Raw genomic sequence first — 15,498 nt, forward strand, 5'->3', positions numbered from 1 at the left:
AGGCCTGAGCTGCCGAGCCTGGGGGCCAGGGGATGCTGCGCAAAACGGCCGTGGTAACCCGTGCCTGCGGGCTGGGCACATGGGGACACGGGTGGCCTTTCGCTCCGCGTTCCTAGCGGCGCAGGCACAACCCTTTGCCTTGCCCGCTGTGCCCAGGGCAGGAACACGAAGGCCGGCAGGCGTGGGGAGGCCGGGATGTGGCTGTCCCGGGACCTGCCCCGCACACTCCGGCCGGGGGTGGAAAATGGCTCGTGTGTCTTTAACCCACAGCGGCCAAAACGCGGCGGTGCTGGTGGCGGTGTTTTTTTTTTTTCTTAGTTAACAATGGAAACTTTTTTTTTTCAGTGTTTCCCTCCAGCCGAGCAGCGCCGAGCGAAAAAAAAAAATAAACTTGTTCCGCTGAGTTCAACCCCAGACAGGCTCACAACTTCCTTCCTGCTCTCCTACCCCCTCCCTCCGCTCTCCTCCTCCTCCTCCTCCTCCTCCTCGCCGCTCCGCTCCCTCTCCTCCTCCTCTCTCCGCCGTTACAGCCGCACCGGGAGCGGGCGCCGTGACCGCGCCGCGGACCTGCCCGGAGCGCGGAGCCGCCCGCGGCCGCGCAGCCTCCGCCGCCGGAGCGCGGAGGGGAAGAGCCCGGCGCCCTCCGCTCCCGCCTCCCACCGCGGGGCGAGGAAAGCCGTTTGAATCCGCGGAGACAGCGGGACTCCCGGCCGAGCTCCGTGCCTGCGGGGATGGTTCCTGCAGCGCCCTGCGCCCGCGGGCGCCGGCGGGCGCTGCCGGGCGGCGCGCACTGAGGGCGGGCGCGGATCCTGCTCCCAGGTAAGCGGCGGCGGGTGGTGGGACGCGGCCGCCCCCTCCGCCGGGGTAACCCCCGAGCGGCCGCGCCGGGGGCAGCCGCGGGTGGTGCGCGATGCCAGGCGGGCCCCACGGGGAGGAGGGCGGCTAGAGGGGCAGGGTGCTGCCCTGGGGCCGGGCGGGCTGTCCCGCACTCTGCCCTGGCCTCAGGCAGGCTGTCCCGCACCCAAAATTTGGCCAAGCACCTTGTGCCAGTGCTGGCTTTCACAGCCAGGCCAGACTGGGAGAGCATGGATGCTGGGGATCCCTGCACAGAAAGGATGCCCGCACTGCCTGGGCTCTGCTGAGCCTCACGCTGCCTCCGAGCAGTGCGTGGAGGGATGATGAGCCTTTTGGTGACCCCGTCGCTGGGGACTGCGCTTAGACCTGTGGGCATTTACCTGCCAGGAGCCTCACAGGGATGCACAGGGGTACCACTGACAGTATCACACTCAAGTGCTTCCAAAGACACATACACCACAGCCAGATCTAGCACAGGTATACATAAACAAGCCCATACACTTGTGTAGGCAGCATGTTTGTGTAGATCTCATGGGCTGCCATGGCCCAGCATGGGATGAGCGTTGCAATTCCGCTGGCACATGAAGCAAATGGACACAAAGGAACACACACTTAAGTACAGAGGGGCACAGAGAGCCACCTATAAAAGCAGAGTCTCTCACTCGTACACACACACACCCCGCAGGGCAGACACCACCATACGTGTCTGTACGTGGGATCCGGGCTGTGACTTGGAGGCGGTTGCAGCAGTTGATGCCCCAGAAGGCAAACGTGTGCAGGGGAGGCATGTTTAGACAGGGCACGTGTGAAGATGTGCAAACCCATCCTGTTGCACATGGTGGCTTAGGAGAGTAGTGGAGATGTGGTCCCATACAAAACTGTGCAAGCAGGGAGCCTTCATGTCTGTCACAGAACAGAAATCCGTGCCTGAGGCTTGATCTCGGTTGTAGGGGGTAAACTGGACGGTGGCAAATTTGAGCTATTTGGAGTTTTCCCCTGCCTTCAGAAAAAGTCAGATTTTGGGGCCAAAACTTGAAAGCTACCAGCTTTCAGCTCACACCAGTTGACCATAACTCTGGAATTCTGTTGTGGGAATGCCTGCTGACTGCGAGTCCTCTCGGACACGGCTGCTGTGGCTGCATCGACAGGCAACCTGGAGAGGGGGCAGGGAAGGCAGGAAAGAGGGGAAACAGCCCCAAACCCTGTTTCCTCTTGGCTCAGATCCTGATGACCAGGCTGGCCCATGTCCCCAGAGGTGGCACGCTGGGGATGAGTGCAGGTCTGTGCAGGGACAGAGGAAGAGAAGAGTCCAGCCAGCTGTGTGCACAGCTGGAGGATGAGCTTAGGAGTGTGCCGAGCTGCTCTCACCACTTGTCTCTTTCTCCCCCCAGCTGTCCCATTTTATGGAGCTGCGGTCCAGGGCCAGCCCAGCTCCTCTGCGATGTTGCTGGTCCCGGCGTGGAGAGACCCTCGGGAGCCCCACGGAGCCTGAGGGCCAAGGCGGCAGTGGCGGCGGCCCCCCTGTGTGCCCCGGCTGACTACTATGGCCGTGTACTGCTATGCGCTCAATAGCTTGGTGATGATGAATAGCAACAGTGAGGTGACAAGTGGCGGGAGCAAGACGCCGCCTCCTCCCGGACAAGTGCTGCCCAGGGGCCCAGAGACGCCTGGCAGCTGCCGCCCACTCCCTGTCTTCAGCCCGGCCCCCGTGCCGCCCCGCTCCCCACGCCGTGGCCCCGCTTTCCTCTTCCCGCCGCTTGAGGAGGCTCCGCGGCAGCCGGGCAGCCCTGGGGGGCGGAGGGGCAGCCGCAGCGAAGAGGGGCAGCCAGGATCCCCCACGGCGTGGCAGCTCCAGCGAGAGCTGCACAATGTCCAGGTGAACCAGAAAGTGGGGCTCTTCGAGGCACACATCCAGGCGCACAGCTCTGCTGCCCAGCCACCACGGAGCCCCCGGCCGTCCTCCCCACGGCCATCCTCCCCACGGCCGTCCTCGCCACGGCCGTCCTCTCCCCGGCCATTGTCACCCCGGCCATCCTCACCCCGTCCCCAGCCTGCCAGCCCAACGGCGCCAGTGGTGGGACTTGGAACCTTATCCCAGCCAGGAGCCCGTGAGGAGAATGAGGCCCCCACTGCTGGTGGGACGGAGGTCTCTCCGAGCACTGCAGAGCCCTCGGGGAGGCCAGTGGGGCTGGGGGTCCCAGCTGTAGGGCTGGCAGAGGGCAGCAGCCCCCTGGAGCTGTCAGGGCCTGCACTACAACGAAGTGAAGTGGTGGTGGCCCCCGCAGGACTTGGGGCCCAGTGCACAGCCACTGGCACGAACATCCCCGCCGTCATCGTCACGGACCTGGGGGGCCCAGAGGAGGAGGCGGGTGCTGTGCCCCCCAGCAGCTTGCCCGTTCGGAAGCTGTCGTCGTCCTCAGCCTCTTCCACTGGCTTCTCCTCATCCTGGGAGGAGTCCGAGGAGGACATCTCCAGTGACCCTGAGCGCACCCTGGACCAGACACCAGCCTTCCTGCAGACCTTGGACCAGCAGAAGCCCCGAGTGGTGAGTCTTGCAGCAGCCCCAGGGAGGTGGGGCGAGCGCTGGCCGCATCCCTGCTCCGAGGCGCAGCTGCGGCGGGAGGGCAGAGGTCTGTCGCAGCAGAGGTCTGCAGAGAAACTTTCCGTTTGCTCAGCAGTGCTTGCTTTCCCTCACATGGAAAGCTAATCCCTATTCATAGTCTGAAAATCCCCTGCTTCCAGGGGAGAGCAGAAGTATCCATCCCGCTGCGCGCAGTCCTTGCAGAGCTTCCCCAGCGCTGCGGCTGCCCGCCGGCGTGCTTATTGTGCACCCACGGACGGCAGCCTTCTGCTGACGTGTGGTTACGAGCCTCAGCCATCCCTCGGCACAGCTTCCCTGGGTTCTGGAGGTTTCCCAGGATTTACATGAGCCTAAAGGAGAATTTATTTCCTCCTTGGAGTCGAAACTGTGTGAGCCAGCTGTCTGTTAAAGTTTATACAGATGCCCATCAGCATAATGGCTGTGCGCCTTTCACATGGAAGCAAAAATCTCTAGAATTTCTGGTAATTCTCCTTTTGAATAAAACTTTTTGCTTGTGGGGTTTCTTATATTTTAGGTAAGCATATTTTTATAAGGTAGTTGATTTGTTTCTGGATCTTTTTTTTGTTGTGGGACTGGTTAGGATGCTTCAGGCAATAGAAAGCATCAGTGTTGTTATCCTTAGAGCAGAAAGGTGTCTTCAGAGAGGAGGGCTTTGAGGCACTCTCCAAAGGCAGGCACACATGAGATTTCTTGTGTCACTTGGGGAGTTTGTTCCATGTCTGAATGCTCTGCACAGAGAGTGCTTTGTTCTGAGCTGTCACACCATTTATCTAGAGGGCTTTGAACCACTTTACCCCAGTGCAAGGTGCCCATCACGAGGTTCTCCGACCAGCGCGTGGGCTCTCCCATCCTCCAGCTGTGAGGCATCACATTGATTTGAGCTCAGCTGTGGAGCCTCGCACTGACAAACTGTGAAAAACGCAGGGCAGCCCAGTGGCTCCTTAATTTAAAGAGTTTGATAAAGGCCCATCAGCTTCCAGTGCTGTGATTCACCATGTTTAATTTTCCATAGACAGAAGATAGTGAAACTCTGGCTAAGCTCAATGACGGGAGAAAGACCAGTGCAGGGAAACATCTAAGTAAAGGGAAGGTATCAGACTCATGAAGAACTGAAAGACTGTGGTTTGTAACACTCAGCAGGCTGAAATAAATGTCTTTGCTTTTTTACTTGTGTTGTCCTGTTCCAAGAATTCAAGCTCAGTTCTGCTCAGGATGAAGAAGCAGTTGAGTAAAAGTACAATTAATGAAGTTATGAGGCTGTGGCTTATCGTGTTTGCAGAAACTTTTGTATTTTAGGGTTCTCAACTGATGAATAAGCTTGCTCCGTTTGGGGGCTGCTACAATCCTTCTGCTGATTAAATTCTGCTGGTTTTGTGTGCATGAGCTGTAGTAACCTCTGCTCTATTCTCCATACTAATGACTGTTCCTAGTGCCGGATCCCACTGATTTGCTGCTGAAAACAGTTCCGATGCTCTTGTGGAGAACTTCCCGCAGCCTCAGGCTGACTCTGCGCGGCCTCCAGTGAGCTCAGCCAGGCCAATGGCTCAGCAGTGAACAGGCAGGGCTCGTTTATATTGCCAAAAGGCCTGGATCAGAGCGAGCTCAGATCAGGTCTAAGATCAGAGTAACTCTGCTGGGTTCAGTGGGACCGCTCCAAGCTGAACGAGATGAAGATCTGGTCCAAAATGTGTCAGGCAGCCTCAGGAGGTGCACTTGATTTTCTGTTTCAGTGCTGGAGTCATCTCAGCAGGAGTGGCTGGGCTAATTTACAATGATACTTTCTGCTGGGCTCCACAGGTCCCGTGCAGGGCTGATCCCTGGCTTTGGCAGGTTATAGTCAACTTCTCACCAGGATTGTGCACAAAGGCCCAGTAATTCAAGGCTGATTCATATAAATAACACCCAACTTTGTGTACCGGTTGGCAACACCGTTTAAGTCCATAACGACAGCAGAAGGCAGCGACTAAGGCAGTCTCACATTGTACACTCATTTGTTTTTGTGAACTCACTGTTTCCTTTTAACAACGCACACGGTCTGGAAATTAGTTGTGTAATGAGGGAGATTGTGTGAGAAGTTCTCTCGGTAACTCATGCTTTTCCGTCAAAATAAATCCTGGGAGACCTTGGCTGACAGAAACCAACGTGTTGCCTCTGGGTGGAGTAGATAACCCTGGGCAGGCAGAGAGGGAGGGCTGTTATACCTGCAGGAGAGGTAATGATGAGCGACAGAAAAGCAGTTCTTGCTGCAGATACGGTCTGCGTGGCACATCTCCCATAGCATGTTTACAGATTTGATAAACAGCAGACTTGCTTCTGCCCTTCCTTTCTGGAGGCTGTCTGGCTTAGCAAATCTGTTAGGGATGTCCGGCTGTCTATTGTAGTTCCTCCTGGTGTCCCCAGGAAACGGGCAGATCCCCCCGGTTGGGAGGGACTCACCCTCCCTTTGTACTACAGGTAGGAAGCTTCATTTGCGTTTAGGCCTGCAAATTGACCAGTAAGAGGATTACATTGCCTAGTGAAAGGGAGGGACGGAGGGTGGCCACTCTTTTTGGACACCATGACCGGGAGCAGCTCAGTGGCTGATACGGGCTCTGCCTTTGTTTATTGAAACAATTTACTCAGTGCGTTGCTTGTCCCTGAAGTGCTCTGGTGCCTGGTGGGCTGTGCAGCACTGGGACATGGTGACCCTGCTGTCGTTACAGCAGACCTGTGAAGTGCAGTGACAATAAAAGCAATGTGGTGTGTTGCTGTTTAACTGCAAGTCCACTTAAGGTCTGAGTAAACCTCCATGTAAGGGCTTTTGCAGCTGTGGCTTTCCCCGGGCTGTGGGCTGCTGCTGGAGAAACCCCATGCTTGTTTATTGGTGCTTGCAAGGTTTCAGAGACACTTGAGCGATTACACTTCTGGGGCTGTGTGGGAGGGACAGCCCATGTGGGCAGCACATTGGGATGGGGACACTGTGGTTTGGCCATGCTGTGGGGCAGCGCTCACTGCACAGCCTCTGCCATAGCAAGTCAGGTATTTTGGGGAAGGAGTGGGTGTCTCCACTCACCCACCGCCCAAGCCATGGGGACACAGCGGCCGTCGGAAGGCACTTGTCTCTGTCACAGTGCATCTTGTGTGTGGGAAGGATTTCTCCCCTCCTGGCCGATCACACAGGTTGGGAGTGTAGCGGTGTGAGAAGGGGCTCCCTGTCGCAGGCTCCGAGCAGCACAGGCAGCCCAAGACAGTGGCCTGGCTCCTAAAGGGGATTTCACACCCAAAATAAGCCTCATTCTAGCTGTGACTCCCTTTGACTTCAATGGGAAGGTACAGGTCTATGAGCTTTGCTGTTCCTGGGGGACCCTGTTTGCTCTTCCTAAGGGAGAACTGGTAGACTGAGGGGTACTCAGCAGCAGGAGGCTTGGCCCCTGTCTTGGAAGCTGGCTGCACCCTTTAAGCAAAAGTTATCCCAGTGCTGGTCAGTACAGTGAATCGTCGTCATTGACCTAAAGCAACAGACGAGTGGGGGGAAAGACGTAAATTGTGCAAGTACGTACTATAGAAAAATGACACGTCAAAGGGAAAAAAACCCACCCTTCTGGAAAAACTGTGCAAGACACTGCAGTGTTCCTCTTCCTGGCTTTCCCACAGCCGCTGTGGAAACACAGGACATACGGCAGAATAGTAATCAAGCGGCTCTCGGTACATTGTGAAACCTTTGCTTCTTTCAACAGGCAGAGCAGCTTGCTCGGGTTAAGAGACTTCCATTAACTGGTGCAAAATGGCAAGAGCTTTTGGAAAATGCTAATGGCACTGCTGCTGCCAGGCCATTTTTTAAATGGATGTATTTGTTTGACTTGTGATGGCTGTAGTGCATTTGTGAAAGAAGCCAAGTTTAGATAGGGTTAGTGTCAGCCAAGGGCCTGTGGGACCCTTGCTTTTTTCTCTTTGAGATGTTCCAAGGTATAAGCTGATGAAAACACTCCTAATTTGTTCCTATAAAAATCAATCAAATTACATAGGCTTTCATTCCCTTTCCTGGCTGTCAGTGTGATTAGGAAGTCTCTGTGTAACAGAAACCATGACCACATGGCTATGGTGATGTATTCAAGCCTCGGGAATGTATATCTTTCTGCTCACTGTGTTTATGTATTTTACTCCTTCCTCCCACTGTGTTTGTCTTAAAAGCTTCTAAGCTTATGAGCTTGTGTGTGAGTGGTATCACCAATTTAGTATCAATATAATGTCCAGCATTCTGGAGCCCTGCTTGCTTGCTCTGAAGAGCAACTGTTACTCTAGTAATGCGTATCATCACCCAGGGAAGGTGCTGAGCACACCAAAGGATAGAGCCTCCTTCAGCCCTGCTGTGGGAAGAGCAGGAGGAAGAGGAGAATCAGGTGGATACCTCTGTGTTTCCAGTCTTGGCGTGCCAGGCTCAGCAGACCGGACAGCACAGCGTCTGGTTTTGTCTGCTGGGACAAGATCAGGACCCCCGGGTGGGCTGGGTCGAGCTTCAGGCTCTTTGTAGATGGAGGCTGAGCGCTCCGGAGAGTTCACAAAGCTCCCGTCTCTATTCAGTAGCTTATCTTCTACCTGCTCATGTGGCCTTCTCACAGAATAAGCAGCTTTTTTATGGGTTCCCATCCACAGAGGCTAACTGAAGGTGCTGCTGTAGACCAATGGGAGACAAATGATGCTATTTCAAGTTCGTTTTCATCAGCATAATTAAGCTCGTTGGGAAGCGTTTCTTTTCTGCTCACGTTCTCCATGATTGGCAGCACAGGAGTTACATGGCATGTAGCAGGTCCTTTTCATAGAGGGACTTACTTGCTAGCACAGCTGCTGTCTCTTGCATATTTTGTGTCTCTAACAATTTCATGCTGAAAGCAGTGATAAAAAGGGGAAATAGCCCAAAGCATTTCCGAGGTGCAGGAAGAACAAACATTAGGCGCGTCGTCCTTAGCATCCCCAGCTCTGGAAGCAGCCAGGTTTCCCCTCCTGATGGGAACTGCAGGATGTCAGGAGTGTGGCTGGTTGGACCCATTGGGTGTTAAGCTGAATGTCTGCGGAGTGAAATTCCCAGATCAGTGGAAACTTTACAGTTTTGTCTTTACCTTTTTAGAGCCTTACAATGACAAAAACCAATCAAACCATAGTCAGCACCTGTCTCATGTTTTCCATATTATTTCTATAATGTGTTAGGACAGATTTGCATGTGAAGAAAATATTATGAGCTCTCGCATGCTGTGCGATGACTGAAAGCCAGCCCTGAGCTAATGTTTTCTTTATGTGTAAATCTGTTCTAACTCACTAGGGAAATAATGGCATCTATGTATGATGTTAAATGTCGCTTCAGCTGAGATTAGTCTTCTGTAATTGTTAGAGATTATTTTTGTTTATACCAGTAGGTAAATTTGTGCAGTAAATTTGACCTGCTTTCTTCCAGTGAAGCCCAGCCAAGCTTTCTAAGAAAGATATGTTAATATTTAACAGACAATGAAAACTAAATGTTAACATTTTCAAGTCACTGCGTAACTTTGCAGCCTAATCCCTATTCTCAAATGTGACTGTTTGGGAAATATGGGCTTCCACACTTGCTGGGTCAGTTGAAATGGTCTTTTTAGAGAATTCGTCTTGCTCAGCCTTGTTGTATGTCTCCTCAGGATAAGTCTTCTCCTAAGGGACCTTTCTTCTCTGTTGATTCTGATGGTATCTTGTATGTGCTTCACAGAATCACAGAATGTTAGGGACCTCTAAAGATCATTCGGTCCAATCTCCCTGCCAGAGCAGGAACACCCAGATGAGGTTACACAGGAAGGCGTCCAGGCAGGTTTTGAATGTCTCCAGAGAAGGAGACTCCACAACCCCCCTGGGCAGCCTGTTCCAGTGCTCTGGCACCCTCACTGAGAAGAAGTTTCTTCTCAAATTTAAGTGGAACCTTTTGTGTTTCAGTTTGTACCCATTGCCCCTTGTCCTATCATTGGTTGTCACCAAGAAGAGCCTGGCTCCATCCTCGTGACACTCACCCTTTACATATCTGTAAACATTAATGAGGTCACCCCTCAGTCTCCTCCAAGCTAAATAGACCCAGCTCCCTCAGCCTTTCCTCATACGGGAGATGCTCCACTCCGTCATCTTCGTTGCCCTGTGCTGGACTCTCTCCAGCAGTTCCCTGTCCTGCTTAAGACAGAGGAAACTGTTTCTAAAGTACTTACGTATGTCTTCTATAAAATTTATCAGAACTCGATTCTTATTCGCACAGATAAAAAGCCAGTTCATGCGTAGCCTGCACAACAGCTGCAAGTAGTTCAGGAAGCTGCTCCAGTCTGAGGTCTACCAGCTTCAAAAGCAAGTGCCTCTGATTTGGCTTTTAAATCAGTGTTTTGGCAGCAAAACATGTGATTTGCTCTGTAACAGGGATGATCACCCAGCAGTGCCTTTCAGCATGAGTTGCGTGGGTATGTTCAGGAGCTCGGGGTCTCCAGCTGCAAGTTTCAGTCTGGGTGTATGTGCTACGAATGCACTCAGGAGTGCTGGAAGCTTTTGGAAAACATAGACCGCTCTTCTTCCCTCCCAGCCGTGGTGGGACTTCGCCGCCGCAGAGCTGCTGTCACAGCTGTGTGCCTGTGGAGATCCTCGCTGCCGTAGTCAGCCGTGGGTTGCGTTGAACGAGTGCCAGCGATTTCTGACCTTAGTTTCTCAGAGAAAGGCAATATTGGAGTCTGAAGCTGCTGCAGGCTGCTAAGGCACATATTAGCCTTTTCCCTCTCATGATATTTATTTTGATGTTATACATTTCAACCATGAGAAGAAAGATGTGAGTTTTTTATAGTAAAGAACATTCTTGTTAATGATGTGAAAAAAGGGACAGTCGGGTAGAAGGAATTCAATTCTTCCTTTCAGATCTAAGATTTATTGCTAGCCAAAACACAAGGATTGCTTTTGGAAGGAGAACTAGGGGGTAAAACAACAAGTGCTTAGCACTTAGAACTTGTTGTAAGCAGTACAATGTATTATCTGATCAGCGCTACACAACAGGAACTGCATTAGCATGCAGCACTGTTGTGGTTTTAAGTAATAGTAAAGCATCCCTCCTCTCCCTGAAAGACAAACGTGGGCTCTGGAGTGACATGCTGACTGACATTTGAATGATTTTGATTGAAAGGATGGAATCAGATTGTCCGTTCGCTGTTTGCTTTACACATTCGATTTCCAGAGAGGTCGGTACTTGCAGTTGCTGTGGTGTGGACCTCGCTGAATGGATGTGAGTTTTGCCTAAGGTTTCATCCTTGGCTTCTGGGCTTTCATCCTTGACTTTAAGTCTTGTGCTTGGGGTTTTGGAAAACAGGGCTCTTGGACTGCATGAAGCAGAGGGAGGTCTCAACCTGCGGTCTTCACTGTCACGAAACTCCCTTCAGCCTGGATGCTTTGGGCGCTGCCTGAATGAGGACCAATATATCAACACCAGGAAAAACCGACAGGATGTTTTGGTAGGGTGGCAGTGCTGGGGAGCTGGCCTGACCCTCTTCTCCCCTTCAGCATTTGCAGAAAGGTGGAAACATGAGTGGAAGTCAGCAGAGGGCTGAACGACGACAGTAGCACCTACCTTCAGCATCACCTCCTCCTCCTCCCCCTTCGCTTCCTGTCCCTTTGCCCTTGCTTGGGCAATTCATCTGCAGCAAGATAGAATCAAAGAACCCTCTTCCTTTGCTAAACAATTCGCTCCTTTTGTTAGGGTCAGATAAAATGCTGATAAAAGCTGTAGTAGCTGTGCTGAAGCCAGCAGGAGCATGCTGCAGATTTGGTCCTTGATCAGTTTTTGCCTTGCTCTCCCCTGCATGTATCTAGTTACATCTTGTGATAAATCCAACCTTAAACTGAATTATTGAAGCAGATATGTGGTCCCCACAGGGGTTTTGCCTCTTGATAGGTACAGTGCTTCAGAGCCTTTGGGGACAGGAGTTTATAAATGGAAAGATTTGCAGGGTGACTTTTTGGAAAGTGCATTTTAGAGTTGGGTGGGTTTTTTTTTTTTTCTCATTTCTTGCTGAACAATCTCCGATCCCTGCTGCCTGGGAGAGGGCAGGAGCAGAGCCCGGCCCTCAGCTCACCGCTGAGCCCTGTTCAGCGCAGCCCTACTTTGACAAGGCGTTTTGGGGAGGCGTAGGAGTAGCTTTTATGCCACTGAGCTAAACGCATTTGAAACATTTTCATTAAATGCGTACTTAAATACAGTGGTTGAGGGAGCCTGTGTGTACCCCTCAAAAGAGAGAAGGGCAGGGGCGAGGGGGAGGTGAGCAGGCTCCTTCTCGCCATGCGGGCCATAGGAATTGCTCTGCTCCAGCGGCGTCCTCCCACTGCAGGCAAGGTACAGAGCAGCTGGGGGAGAATTAGCAACACGTCCAAGTGTAATATGGTTGCTATTACGGGTAATATATATTTAACACTCTGCAGGGACCATTCAAACCTGCATCTGTAGGAAGGGGAAAAAAGTCAGGTTCGCTTTTTTGGCAGACTGCAGATCAGAGAGTCCAATCTGCAATCTGTGTTGGTATGTTTTATGTGGGTGGGTTTTGTTGAGTTACAGGCAAAGTTATTGCACCCCTAGGCTACTTACATTAAATGTTTCTCCAATTTTAGCAACATTCCTTCCAGGCTCAGCTACATTTGTTTTTTATCTTCTCTATGGCAATTGATGATCTAAGTCTAAAATGTATAACTCCACAGGATCTCCTGTTATATATTTCTTCCACAGCTGTAGCTGAATCGGGACAGTATAATCCAATGACATGTTGTAATGCTTAATGCTTTCTTTAATACATTCCAGATTAAAGGAGTCAGCAAAGTTTACATATCCAAAGTAATAAATTTAAACAATAGTAACGACAAATCCCAAACCTTGATTCTATCTTGAAAGTGTTGTTTTGTTTTGTTTTGTTTTCCTCCTATCATCTCTGGTCTGGCTAAAGTCTGTTTGTAGGAAACTCAACAGGACAGATAAAAGATGATGAGACAAACAACTTAATCCCTTAATAATGTCAAGTGGAAAATCCAACAACAGATTGGCAAGGAACTCAAATAACAACAGCAAAGTTGCCCTTACTGAGGACTACAGACTTAGTTGAAAAGGACAAGCTTGGGATATAATTAGAGATAATTCTGAATCAGTGCCCACAGGTTCAAACATTTATTTGAACTCTGAAATGGAGCCCAATTCCTCTTTTTTTACCCATGCCTGCATAGCATCAGCTTAGCTTCACTGAGGCCAGTTGAGCATCACGTCGTGCCTCATGCTGCCCTCGGTACCCACACAGGGGACTGTGGAAGGCCCCAGGGTGGTATTTCCACCTCTGGGTGCTGATCCAGATGGGAGCATGCGGTAGCACTGAGTGCCTGCTGCCCAGGTAGGTGCCTGCCCTGGTAGCATGAGGAAGAGGAGAGCTGGGCATCGCTTGCTGGCACTGCTCTGGCCTCCGAGTCCCACAGAATCACAGAATGGTTGGGGTTGGAAGGGACCTCTGGTGATTGTCCAGTCCAACCCACCTGCTAAAGCAGCTTCACCCAGAGCAGATCACACAGGAATGTTTCCAGGTGGGTTTTGAATGTCTCCAGAGAAGGAGACTCCACAACCTCTCTGGGCAGCCTGTTCCAGTGCTCTGGCACCCTCAAAGTCAAGAGGTTTCTCCTCATATTCAGATGGAACCTCCTGTGCTTCAGTCTGTGCCTGTTGTCCCTCATCCTATCATTGGGCACCACTGAAAAGAGTCTGGTCCCATCCTCTTGACACCCACCCTTGAGATATTTATAAACATTGATGAGATTCCCTCTCAGCCCTCTCTTCTCCAGGTTGAACAGACCCAGCTCTCTCAGTCTCTCTTCATAAGAAAGATGCTCTAGGCCTCTAATCTTCTTTGCAGCTCTCTGCTGGACTCCCTCCAGTAATTCCTTGTCCTTCTTGAACTGGGGAGCCCAGAACTGGACGCAGTACTGCAGATGCGGCCTCACCAGGGCAGAGTAGATGGGGAGGAGAACCTCTCAGCCTGCTGGTCACACTTTTGTTAATGCACCCCTGGTACCATTGGCCTTCTTGGCCATCAGGGCACATTGCTGACTCGTGATCAACCTGTTGTCAACCAAGATCTCATCCTGCTCTTGCCAGGGCTGCCACACAGCTGCACCGCCATGCAGCAACCCCCTTTCCTTCTGCTTAGGGCAGTCTCGGGCTGCCATTAATGGATATGCCTGGAAAGCAAGGCATGTGGCCACAGAAGTAGGAGGCACTCAGAAATGCAATTGCCAAGCAGCTTCAGAAAGAGCATGTTAATTATTGTCTCCTCAGAGCAGATTGACAGTCCCGCACCCTGGGGTTTGATGGTGGGAATGTCTTACTGGGGTGGAGACCAGGGCGTCTAGAAAGGAAACAAAGGAAAGAGACTTTAGATCTCTGTCTTATCTCTATCCACCTGAACTACTGTTGTATTTTAAAAGAATATGTGAAACCCATTGTTTGGAAAAACCCTGACAAGTGTGCTCTCCCAGCTCCATTGTTTTAAGTTCTCTTAGGAATTTGTATATAAAATGTTCCCAATCCAGTTTATCTCTCTCTGCTTGACAAATCCTGGCTTTCCCTTGTGTACTTTTAGCAGAGTGGGAACTAACCTTGATCTTTTTGCAAAGCCAACAGAATTGCCTTGTCGAGTGTCACGCTGCCACCTTCACACGCAAACAGTGCGTGTTGCAGTTTTTGAGCAAGATGTACCACCACTGAAAAAATGTCTGTGTAAAGCTCATGCATTCCAGATGAACTTTTGGAAAAGCAGCTCTGAACTGAACCAGACTTTGTTTTGGAAGAGGGAGGAACTAATGTCTTCTGGCTCTTGTGGAAGTCCCCTTGCACATCAGGTTAAAACAAATGGTCTGAAGCCAGGGATACAAGTAAGCTCCTCCACTGTTAGCAGCCCCTCATCTGTGTCTCATCTTGAGGACAAAAGACTGAGCCTCTCTCCTCAGGCTGCTGTTTTCTCATATTACTCTCTGTTGCTGGAATGTTTTTTTTCCGAGCCCAGGAAGGCAGTGTTGGCATCCAGGTGGCCAGAAGTGACTGAAACGTTGACCAGGTGCCAGGCTGGTAATGAGAGGGAAATGCAGAGATATCACGATACCACCTTGTCTGTTCTTGTCTGCCTCTGTATTGTATAGCTTGCCCAGCTCTGATATTTGATCTCTGAGCTTTTGGACAGCTTAAAGGCAGTTCCAGGTCCCAGGTTTATTCCCGTGGATGGGAACCCTTCCCAGAAGGGCGAAAGCTCAGAGAAGCCTGTTTAATATAGGCTGATCTCATGCTTGAGCATACGCAGGAGTTGACCTTTCAGCACTGAAATAAAAAGTGATGGGAATAGAATAAATCACAGCCTTCAAAGAAAAGCCAAGTAGCTTGCACCTCGGGAGAAGGAGTCAAGGTAGGGAGGCTGCGAGAGCTCCAGAGGGGCCAAAAGACACATTCAGAAGTGATCTTTCAGCAATGGGTTTGCTGAATCTTTGCAGAGTGAGCCTGCAGAGGAAAGGCTATTGAGATGCAAAACTGAGATGTGAACTGATGAGTCTTGGAGGTGAATTTTCTTGAGGTAGGTTGGAAAGGCTCTGTTAGGGATGTTATCCTGAATCAATGTGTGACACTCACAGATAGGTTGAATGTGCGGAGAGAAAGAAATCAAATCATTCCACTTGCTTAAAGTTTCAGGGTAGGAGCAAAACACAAATGAGAGCGGTAACATTTACACTCACATTGCAAAGGCATAAGTTGTTCTACGAATCACCAGGCTGCAGAGAATCAAGCCTCTGTATTGCATTGCGAGCCTCGGAGCCATCACATTTCCATCAAAGCCAAAGACAAAATTTTCTAGGAGGCAGGTCCGAGCCCCCATGGTGCACACCTTGAGCTTTCAGGGGCCTGGCGCTGAATGCGAGATTTTTCCAAGAGAACCAAAACTCTAAGCACTCCCCTAATATCTGGAAACCACAGCCTGATGAGGAACTCCCTCTTGCTTGGTGGCTGATTC

General features: G+C 51.2%; 1 protein-coding gene across 1 annotated transcript in view; it reads left to right on the plus strand.

The window, feature by feature from the left end:
• Positions 1 to 526: 526 nt before the first annotated feature.
• Positions 527 to 15,498, plus strand: part of ITPKB (inositol-trisphosphate 3-kinase B) — a 70,902-nt gene continuing 55,930 nt past the window's right edge. The window contains exons 1-2 of the mRNA XM_082047751.1: positions 527 to 819; positions 2,247 to 3,400. Of these exons, the coding sequence (XP_081903877.1) occupies positions 2,399 to 3,400 (1,002 nt within the window). The 5' untranslated portion in view covers positions 527 to 819; positions 2,247 to 2,398. The remainder of the gene's footprint in view (positions 820 to 2,246; positions 3,401 to 15,498) is intronic.

The sequence above is a fragment of the Streptopelia decaocto genome (assembly GCF_964273445.1).
Source record: "Streptopelia decaocto genome assembly, chromosome: 3".
In the NCBI taxonomy this organism is placed as follows: domain Eukaryota; kingdom Metazoa; phylum Chordata; class Aves; order Columbiformes; family Columbidae; genus Streptopelia; species Streptopelia decaocto.